The sequence below is a fragment of the Perca flavescens genome, chromosome 20 (genome assembly GCF_004354835.1).
Source record: "Perca flavescens isolate YP-PL-M2 chromosome 20, PFLA_1.0, whole genome shotgun sequence".
Taxonomy (NCBI): Eukaryota; Metazoa; Chordata; class Actinopteri; order Perciformes; family Percidae; genus Perca; species Perca flavescens.
In genome coordinates, this window is record NC_041350.1 from 15,133,587 (window position 1) to 15,144,182 (window position 10,596).

The window sequence follows — 10,596 nt, forward strand, 5'->3', positions numbered from 1 at the left end:
GATTCGTAAATCTTTCTATAGACAAAAGCAAAGAGGGGAGTGGTCATTGCACTTCCCCAAAGTCCATTAAATAAGATAAGATAAAATAAGAGTACAAAAAGCGCAATATTATATGGGATGGGACCTCCAGCATATCTGTGGTATTTAGTGAACTAACCACTTCTCTTATCTAATTTCTTCTATCTCTGGTATCTTGCGACCTAACCACACTTCTTTAATGATGGTATAAGGACAGTATTTCTTCTAGTATTTAACATATATTTTGCTATATTTTTCAACAATATTTTCAAAATGAACTATTCTACTATTCTATTGTGGCCAAAAAGAAACCCATGAACACTGGAATTCAAAGAAATCAATTTAATATCAAAATGGTCAAACTAAACACAATATGCACAAATGACACTGATCTTTCATTTTGTAAGTTTATCACTGCCTCAGGCTGAATCAGTCATTCCTCCTCTGTATCAATGGATGCTGGCTGCCCTGCTGACTGCAGCTCTGCCTCATACTGCTTCTTCAGGCCCTTCAGATACATACGCAAGCTGTCAGGGTCCAGTCTGGAGTTCCTAGCAGTCTGCAGGAGGCGGGTGGCCAGGTGGTACACAGCTCTTTGCCTCTGTGTTTCCGGATCACTGTGATGTTTGGCCTAGAGCAATAATAAACAACACCATGGATTGTGTCTCTTTACTCAGCACTTCTCTGATATAAAGCAGAATTATTTATGGGGGATATCTGTCACGAGAGGCCACGGTACAGCATTAGACTCACTCAGGGTCAAATATTGGTTTCTTGTACGTTAAAGCCAGTTTTCCTGTTTCACAAATGGACATGCTATAAAAGCACACGCTAAAATGTACTGTAAATAAAAGGCCCACAGAACAGGTTGAGGCACCAGAAATTGTAGGACAAATAGGCAAAAGCTGATCTGAACCATACCAAAAGCTGCTGGCTAACTTTGGAGGCAATTATCTTTGCCTCTTGGATTATGTCTGAAGGAAGTGCAGTCATTTCTGCTGCTCTCAGACCTAGAAGAGCAAAAACAATATGTTACAATTTTCACGATCAACTTCAACAGGATTGTACTAAGATTGCACTGTCTCTACCATAGTGTCTTTCTTCAGAGCATCCTCGATTCAGCAGGTATGTATACACCACACTCTCTGTGCCAGTGTCACCACTGCGTGTGTGCTGAACCTCCATGTGCTGGTTCTCCACATTGGGATAAAGAGACTCGAGTTGGCACAGCTCCATAAAGTGTGTGGCAAACAGGGTGAACGCCTGCAAACAGCAGGGAAACGGCACACACCTTAAAATTGAAAACACTGGAAAACAAACACTATACACGTACTGACTTTACAGCTTTACTGTTGACTTAAGAGGTGTACCACAACAGATAATAACAAGTGGAATTATAAATAATTTATCTAGTAGGAATCTAATTTATCTGGTTTTCATTTCACAGAAAGGAGTGTCAGTGCAGGACTGTATAAGTGCATACTCTACCTTGTGGCTAAGGAGGAACTCACAAACTGAGTGACAGATGCCAATGCCCTCCTCAGCACTGGTACCGCGTCCCAACTCGTCTATGATGATCAGGGACCTGTCACTTACGTTGTGAATTATGTAAGAGATCTTTGGGGAGTAAAAATGCAGTCAATCATAATTTCACGATTTATTTTCCTCATATATGTTACTAAAGAACATGAGCAGCCCTAATGCTAAAAGAGAACACAAAAATACCTCCTTCATTTCCAACATGAAGGTGGAAGAATTAGTTTCAAAATCATCATCCACACCAATTCTGGTGAAAACCTGATCAGCGACACGAAAAGAGGCATACTCAGCAGGGACAAAAGAACCTGCAATAATAATGCAAAGGCGTTACTCAAAAATCGAGACAAATCAATGCCTAGCACTTAGCATTCCAAATTCACGTGAGGCTAAAAGGTTTGCCGCTGCTGACCTATCTGAGCCATGATCTGACACAGCGCCACCTGTTTGAGGTAGGTGGATTTGCCGCTCATGTTGGGTCCAGTGATGATGACAAAGTTGCTGCCCTCGGAGATGTAGCTATTGTTCGATATAGGCTGCTGTCCAACTATTCTCTCCAGAATGGGGTGACGACCCTGCTTGATGGCCAGTGTGTCTGTGAACTCTGGGCGCACTGGCAGACACAGCAGAAAAGAAGCAACAATCAAAAATACCTCTATTTGTTTGTATTCTGTTTATATAATAACTCTGTCATGCATTTCCATGGAATGATCAAAATGCATTAAAATACAGCAACACTGTACAAGTTAGTATTTGGCAATTTTGTTACAAACCTATATAGCCAGTAAACTGTGACTCAGTTATTAGGTGTATGATTTCATCTATAGAATTGAATTCTTACGGTGTTACACTGAAAGGTGTGTCACAATATAATAAAAGCGGATTTCTGTGAGAGGTGTGTTAAATGGTTACAGCCAGCCAGCCCCTCTGCTGAGGAGATTTGTCTCAGTAAATACAGCGCAGCAGTGCACGCTTATGTAACAAGGGTAATCTGAGTACAAGCTGGCTGGGATAGAGGGGGGGGCAGGCAGTCAGCAAACGTCTATGGAGATACACTTTTAGACAGCTGATGGGCAGCGCTCACCACCCACGTGGCTGGTGTTGCCCACAACCCCAAAAAAAAAAAAAGCTGAGGCCAGCAGAGCTGCCAAGCTCAGTGAAGCAGGGTGCTCCCTTGTGTGCACACAGCCCTCCCTCAGACAACAGATCAGACTTCTTTAAGGTTCATTTTACAGTTTGACTGACTCGAGAGTAGAAATAAACAGTGATCATACTTACCATAGTCTGAGATGGTGCAAGCATTGGCCAGTGACAGCAACATGTCGAGCATGGATACGGCATCAGAGAGCTTGTAAAGGCAGTGAATGTGCTCGTGGATAGTGCTGAGCAGTTGACATATCACCCTGTATGGACACAGGTTAGATGCTGCAGGGGCATAGCACTGGAGGAAAATTAGCTAACAAACAGCACCCACCAGAGGACGAAAAGTAGAACACAATCAATTGAATCAGCGGGTAATAAGATAAAAACTTGCTTAGATAGAGAAATATAAAAACTTGCAGCTCCCCCTTTTAATGACTGAGTTGACTAATTGGTGGTTAAGGTCTTTGTCAGCTAAGGGGCCTTTTATCTGGGAATTAAAAGCCATTACAGTACAATAACCCCATCTAATAGTCCCATTTGTGGTGTCAAAACAAAATTGAAAGATAAACTTGAACTTCGCCACATTTCTGCATTATCATATTCATCTTTGAAGCTGTCAAATCAATTTGACAGCTTCAATTAACTAATTACTCAAGGGAATTCTATGATTACTTAGCTAAGGAATCCTTTAGTTGAGGACAGCCCTTGTACAAATCCTTCCGTCTATTTCAATATTCAGGACAGTGTAATTAAGTGCCTACAATACATTACTGTGCACATTTGTAAGTCACAGGATCATGATCTCCTTACACATAGGACATGTGAAAGATCTCCCTCAGGGCCTCATCACAGCGGTCATTCATCTTCATCAGGTCAGCAAAGTGAAGCCATAGTTGTTCTTGTGCTTGGTGACCTGCAGTGGCAGATGTTGAAACCCAGCTTTTTTGTTAATTCAATGATTCAAATTTTATTGCCCCCATTCTTCACTCACAGCTGAGCAAATTTTTTCTGTTTTTAGTTAGTCCGTTAGCTCTCAGTGTTTTCACCATGCCTGCCTTTAGTGGACTTTACCTTGATAAACTCAGAGGGGAGTTTCCCTTCAGGCAAGACCACTCCTTCAAGCTTCATCTGGATGAAGAAACCTCGAGCTGTGCTGAAACTGGTACGCATTGGGAAACCGTATCTCTCCCCCATCTGGTTCACTAGTCCTGTGCAATACAATGCCATTTAACAAGCTTTGTTGTATAAATACTTTATACAAATATTGCAAACAAAAGATATTAACTGACAGAATACACACCTGCAATGTCGTCTACGATCTCAGTGTAAGCTCTGCGTGCAATGTCGAGGAACTCGTTGATATTTGGGCGGACAGCATAACACTTCTGGGTGCGCATGTTCAGGCTCCCCTTCAGGTAGGTAGTGTCATCATTAATTACAGTCTTGATCTGCTCTAGGATCATGTCAAACCTGAGGTGGACACAAATATATACAGTGGAAGAAGTCAGTAGACAGTACATGATAGTAAATGTATATCTGACATAGGCACTAGGCTTGGTACCTGTTGTCTTCCAGTGAGGTGTAGTATGCCTTGAGCAGAGTTGTCTTGCAGTTCTTTAACACCATCTGTTCATAAAGTATAATGCTTAAAGGACTTACTATTTGCATTCTAACTAAATAACAATCAGTAAAATGCTTTTGCTTTTGTGGAGTAACATTTTGTTTCTAATTCTATCCATGGCTACAGGATGATTTTGAACACATTTTACAGACCCTTAACCGTGGCACCAGGTCCAATGTGTGTTTCAGCTGAATGACGTGTGTAATTTTTGCTTCAGCCACCTGAACCTGTAGAAATACAGCAATTTGGGGACATTTAGTTAGTAAAGCATTTCAAAACAAACACACACACACACACACACACAGACATACATACACTTACACACACACGCACATGAATTCACTCCATGCCAGACATTCCAATGCAATAAAATCATCTTATACAATCATGAGTACTGAAGGTACTGTACATACTGTTTCCTGCTTTGGGATCTGGACAAGAACAGAGAGCAGCTGGTCAATGTCAAGGAAATGACCTATGGCTAAAGAGTAAAAAAGAAGATTCTGTGTCATGCTCTCATTTTCAGTAAGCACATTATTGAATGTATGCTTAAAAAAAGGTTGTGCTTATTCCTGACCATTCTTCAAGCCAAAAAAGAGCTCCTCATCTTGCAGCAACTCTCGTATGGTGTCCAAGCGTATGTTGATGGTGTCCACATCAACCAGAGGCTCCAGAATATTGGAGCGCAACCTTCTAGCACCACCAGGCGTTTTGGTGTGATTAAGTACTCCTAAAAGGGTATGCTCACTCCTATAAAAAGATAAGCAGAGACAGACAGACTGAACACTTACTGTACATTATTATAAATGCACTACACATACAAAGATGGTGCTGTCATTGTCTTGCCCTCTTACCTGTGGTCTCTATTATTGACCACCAACTCCAAATTAGTGGCAGATGCTGAGTCAATCATTGCTGTCTGTTCACTCCCTTTAAAGCTCACTTTGAGAGACTTGGCAGCATAGACGGAGTTCTGGATGAACTCTAAATATTTCAGCAAAGCAGCTGCTGCTGCTAGGCAGTAATACCTGAACAAATAATGACATTTGGTCAACAGTAGTGTTACAGTACCTCTATTTCTATACCATATTGTACCCAGTGGCGTACTTAGCTTGTACTTCCATGAGGACGGTGGCAAATTCTGGAGCACACAGCTGCTGAATGTACTCCAGTCCTTTCCTTTCATTAAAATACTTTCTTTGGATAGCAGTGAAAGCTACTCCCTGACAAAAAAAAACATAATAAATTGCAAATATTACAGGAACACAACATGTCAATAGGGGGACGCACAATACACAGTTCACAGCAGTGCAGTGGTAACGTACAGTGAGCAAGTGAATGAGCGATTTACTTTATTCTTTGAAAAGTAGGCATTTTTACTCATAACATTTATATTCTGCATTGGTACCGGAAAGTTTTCCTTGATGAGGTTGAACAGCTTTGTCCCTTTTCCCTTCTCACTGGCTGTGTCTGGCATCAGTATTTCCAGTGGCACCAAGATGTGAATCTTGGTTATGACCTTCAGAACAGTAACATATGACTGAGACAGGAGTTTCCTCTATTTTAGAGTCTCTGCTGAGTGTCAATCAAGCATGTAGGTTATAGCTTTTGACAATGCATGGGTTACCTTGGCATAGGTCCCAGTGTCTGCAAACTGCGAGAGTATAAGCTCTGGATATTTCAAGTTGAGACTGGCCATGCCAATCTCTCCCCTGGCCAAACCACGCCCTTCAACTACTGCCACAATCACAGATGCACCAGAGGTTGTGGTCGCAGAGGAGCAACTTGTTGCTGCAAAAACACAGAAATCAGAATAAGAAGCATGGCTTCGTCCGTATTGACATGGTCAAACATTGTCTAGGGCTGAAGTACCAGTGTGATCAGTCACTGGTGTCCGTGCTGGGTGTGTGCCAGTAGCCACAGCAGACCCCGGGGTCCTCCTTTGTTTCGGTGTTCCTCCACGGCTGCGGTGGGAAGAGCTATCCGAGGTAGATGCAAAGAGTGTTGAATTGTTCCTGCCTAACCTGAGGCTGTGATGGAACTGACCTGTGTCAAGATAAAATAAGAGGAGAGGGTGTGTGTCATATTTATGTTGATACTGCCCAGAGACAAGGTTTTCAGTCTTACAAATGTGGCCCCATTGTCCTTCTACACATTTAAAAAAAAAAACAATATCAGAAATGCCATTATTATATCTTACTGTCTCTATTCTCGTTTTGTGTGCCGTTGTTATGAAAGTAAAAGATGCTAGTGTTAGCTTAAACTACTTTGGCTATCCATAACATCACCTGAGGCCACTCGGGGGAGCGATGGTCCATGGTTAAAGCTCGTACTGCCTTCATCTAAACTTTGATGGGATGAACCGGAGGAAGTTGATGCGGGAGCGTACGAGGTAGTTTCATTTAGTCCGCTTATGTCCATCGGGGACACCCCCCATGTTTGTCCACATTCTGGGGTGTCACCTACCTCCTCTGTGCTGCTACAAAACATTTTAAAACCTCGCAAAGGCAGGTTAATGGACGTATAAGACCAAACTCATTAATACATCTGTAACATTCGGAGAATAGGTTAGTAACAACAAAAAGGCACCTATGTGGAAGTCCTACCGGTAGCTAGCTACTGAAACCGCCACACCGAATGTACTTGCCAAATCTGCGCGCGAAGCCCCCGGAGCGCGCGGGAGATCATGCAGATACTAGCAACTAGCATCTGCGCATGTCAGTAACGTCACACTTTCAAACCAAGACAATATTTATCCATATACAAATATTGTTTTATGTTGTCAATAGAAATATAAAACAAGTAAAAAAAAACAACTGATTGATTTACATTACTGACATTTATTTAGCACATATTTTCAGATTTTGTTTATTGGTGCATTAATGCACTGTTTATATGACTGTTAATATTAATTTTACAGTCTACTATGATGTAACGTTAGGTTACCCCCTTACCTTAAGTAGGCTACACACAGGGATGCAGTGTGCTGTGTTGTTCAAAGCCATAGTAAAATTTCATTTTCCCAATCTTGGAGCCGCAATATCCAACTAGCCGTGTCTAGGCCCTCCATGGATAGTATACACTTTACAAAAATAGCTAAACGCCTCAATAATTCAACATCAGACTAGGAAATGCGTTAGCCTTAGGAATCTCATATTAATAGTCACGTCTTCTTTTTTTTCCTTTTTTTTATGATGTTGAAGGCCTATTAAATAATGAATTAATTATTTAATCAATTTACATCTAAAACTGTGTTTTTCACTTTCTTCAAATTGTGTAACCAAAACGAAGAGTGAGACCATTAATGAAAGTACCTTTTACTTAATTGTAGAGCTCTAGCTTGTAGCAAGCCCTGACTTGTGGAGGTTACGCTCTACTGGAAAAATCAGACCGGAAGTGTTCTACTTGTTCCTGCCGCAGCCAACATGGCGGCTGGCGCCGATGGGGTTGATTATTTTGTGAGAGAAATTGAGAAAAATGACGGGTGTACCTTGAAGGTGAAGCAGTGCTACTTAGGAGACGTTGGCTGCGTTGTCTGGGATGCAGCTATCGTTCTGGCAAAATATTTAGAGACAAAACAATTTTATGACCCGTCCTCAGGAGTGAACGTCTGGGCTGGCAGGAGCGTTGTGGAGTTAGGAGCTGGGACAGGAGTTGTTGGTCTGATGGCAGCAACACTGGGGTGAGATAGATAACTGCTTAGTTTGTGCGTGTCACTCTGTCGTTTAAATAGTAACGTTAATATACATATATCACCAACGTGTTGCAGTTTAACGACTAGCTAAGCTGCGTGTACTCCCTTGCTTTGCAGCGAGTGGAAACAGCCTTGATATCCTTTTTAATTAATAACCTATAGAAGGCCAAAACATAGTTTTCATTGACGTGTAACGTTATTAAATCCCATAGAGCTCTAGTTACTGTGACAGACCTTGAGGATTTACAGACGCTCCTGATGGTGAACATCCGGGAAAACCAGGCACTTATCAGTAGTGGATCCGTTACTGCCAAGGTACTGAAATGGTTTGTACTTATGTTTCGTTTTTTGGATTTCAATCATCCAAGCTGCATGCTCAACATATTGCAAGACATTTCCAAATGCTAACTTTTTGATGTCTCCTCTACTACTAAGGGGTGAAGATGTGTCCGACTTCCAGCCTCCCCCACATTATGTCCTCATGGCAGATTGCATCTATTATGAGCAGGTACTTTAATATAGTTTTCTACTTAGGCTATTCAATTTAAACATGACCCTTTGCAAAATTGTGCATGTATCACCATCATTGCAAAACAAAATAAAAACGAAGTGTAGCACTGTATTTCTCTTTGTGACTTATGATTTATTTCCACACAGTCTATTGTTCCACTGGTGGAGAGCTTGAAGCTGCTCTCTGGACCAGAGACCTGCATTATTTGCTGCTATGAGCAACGCACAGAGGGCATCAACCCAAAAGTGGAAATGCAGTTTTTTGAGGTGAGAGACCAACTGTGTGTTCCATTTTTAAATGCTAATAAATATGTAAATGCATATAAAGAAGCTGAGATATTTTACATTACCTCTCAGTGAGTTATTGTGGTGTTTTGTGTTACCTTTTAGTTGCTGCAACAAAACTTCAACTGTGAGGAGATCCCTTCAGACAAGCAAGATCCAGAGTTTAGTAGTCCAGACATCCGCATCCTGCACATCCGGAGAAAAGTCTGAGTTTGTGTGGTCACATGGAGATGAGATTTAAGTCTGGCATGTGTATAATATTCAATGGATCTTTATTTCTGCACTCTTTTTAACAGTTTTTTAAGAAAAACATGTTTCTAATGAAGAAACACTGGCCTGATATATAGTGATTAAAAAAACATTGAAAAGCGAAACCATTGTTACAAAATATTTTTTTTTCATACACTATAAAACCATGGTCTGGGTAATTGTAGGGCTGCGAAGGTAGATGACATGTGCAAGTACAGGCATGACAGACTGTGGTCATCTTTAATAAAATTAGTTATTTAAGATAGAGGGGTCACAAATAGACCAGGAAGGGTTTTTTTGTGTTCTTTTGGATGTTTGAAATTTAGGATTAGTCTTGCAAATGTTTGTAATTTATTTTTATTATTTTTTGTGCAAAACACAGTTACAGAGTTAAACTCCAGAGTTTAATAATAATAATAATAATAATAATAACTTATGTATACAGCACCTTTCATGAAACCCAAGGACACTTTATAGAATTACCGTGGCTAAGCTAAAGGAGGTTGTAAGCTGTGGTGAGCAGGTGGTGTTTCAGGAGTTTTTTTTAAATGTCTGCAGGTAGGGTGTTCCAGAGGGATGGGGCTGAAACTACAAACATGAGACTGACTACTTTTGCTTATAAGCACTGCCCTTTGTTCTGCTGTGCATGATTAAACATACATAGATTTTTACATGTTAGATTGAAATTGTTAAACTCCCGCCCCCCCAGAAATGAGCAGCTACAAAAGGCCATGAATTGCTGTCAGAGTGGTTTTCATCATAATTTACAGGATTTCTTCCAATTGTGAATGAGGTATGTCAATTCAGACATTGCGCATTTGAAACACTAGGGGGCAATTGTTGCTCAAAGTCCCCAAAAAAAGTTTTTTAATGTGTGTAAATGTTTAGTCTGTGCAATAAAACTGCAATTAGATTATTAATCATGAGGGCCGAGCTTGTTCTCACATAACTAATGTTTTCACAACTTAAGTTGTGAAGACAATGTTGTTACTACATTAATAGAACTTATTGGGAGAGGTGGGAAAATAAATCATGAATAAAATTCCTCAATCCATATGTTTATGTGTATTGATATATATTTTAAACCTGAGGCCAACGTAGCCAACGTTCTCCTGAAAGCTTTTGCCCTCAATGCGAGGGGAATTCCACCCCAAGCCCTAGATTAGCTGGAAGATTATGGCTCTTTTACAAGCATAAACAATGAAGTACGCCCCGTACTCCCACAGGCATGCAGGGGCCCCTCACAGCCTTTCATGATGCTCTTTGTTTACACAGTGGCGCTGTAGTGTAATGAGCAGGGTGGCCTCCAATGCTCAGACCAAATAAATATATTAATGGTGAAGTTGATGGGTCGGGGTTGACACTAAAGGTCCCATTAGATACTGAAATCACTTTGTAGAAGAATGCAATGGGAGCCAAGTTTGATTATGCATTAATAAGATGCTCCTCATGCCCATCCTAATATTTCTCTATAGGGATCCAGGATTCCAAAGCTAACCTTGCTTAACATCTGCTGAAACTGGACAGCAGGAATATCTGT

At 40.9% G+C, this 10,596-nt stretch overlaps 2 protein-coding genes across 2 annotated transcripts; one reads left to right on the plus strand and one right to left on the minus strand.

Annotated features, from left to right (window-relative positions):
* Positions 1–345: 345 nt before the first annotated feature.
* Positions 346–7,018, minus strand: msh4 (mutS homolog 4). The gene is given in 21 exon segments (XM_028566007.1): positions 346–649; positions 940–1,028; positions 1,107–1,281; positions 1,507–1,635; positions 1,744–1,862; positions 1,967–2,167; positions 2,833–2,957; positions 3,508–3,577; positions 3,580–3,610; positions 3,769–3,905; positions 3,998–4,167; positions 4,259–4,323; positions 4,471–4,545; positions 4,732–4,799; positions 4,896–5,068; positions 5,173–5,346; positions 5,426–5,541; positions 5,727–5,837; positions 5,946–6,109; positions 6,191–6,364; positions 6,607–7,018. Coding segments are annotated over 21 exon segments (2,766 nt in total). The 5' UTR covers positions 6,809–7,018; the 3' UTR covers positions 346–451.
* Positions 7,019–7,669: 651 nt separating this feature from the next.
* Positions 7,670–9,181, plus strand: vcpkmt (valosin containing protein lysine (K) methyltransferase). The gene is made up of 5 exons (XM_028566008.1): positions 7,670–8,000; positions 8,225–8,338; positions 8,448–8,520; positions 8,670–8,789; positions 8,913–9,181. The coding sequence occupies exons 1-5, from the start codon at positions 7,744–7,746 to the stop codon at positions 9,015–9,017; spliced, it is 669 nt and encodes a 222-aa protein (XP_028421809.1). The 5' UTR covers positions 7,670–7,743; the 3' UTR covers positions 9,018–9,181.
* The last annotated feature ends 1,415 nt before the right edge of the window (positions 9,182–10,596 follow it).

What these genes read in the sequence shown, in the direction of transcription:
- vcpkmt (XM_028566008.1), top strand. Translation starts at nt 7,744, where the DNA reads ATGGCGGCTGGCGCCGATGGGGTTGATTATTTTGTGAGAGAAATTGAG. An exon ending in ATTGCATCTATTATGAGCAG is followed by an intron (nt 8,521 to 8,669) that starts GTACTTTAATAT and finishes ATTTCCACACAG; the next exon opens with TCTATTGTTCCACTGGTGGA. An exon ending in TGGAAATGCAGTTTTTTGAG is followed by an intron (nt 8,790 to 8,912) that starts GTGAGAGACCAA and finishes GTTACCTTTTAG; the next exon opens with TTGCTGCAACAAAACTTCAA.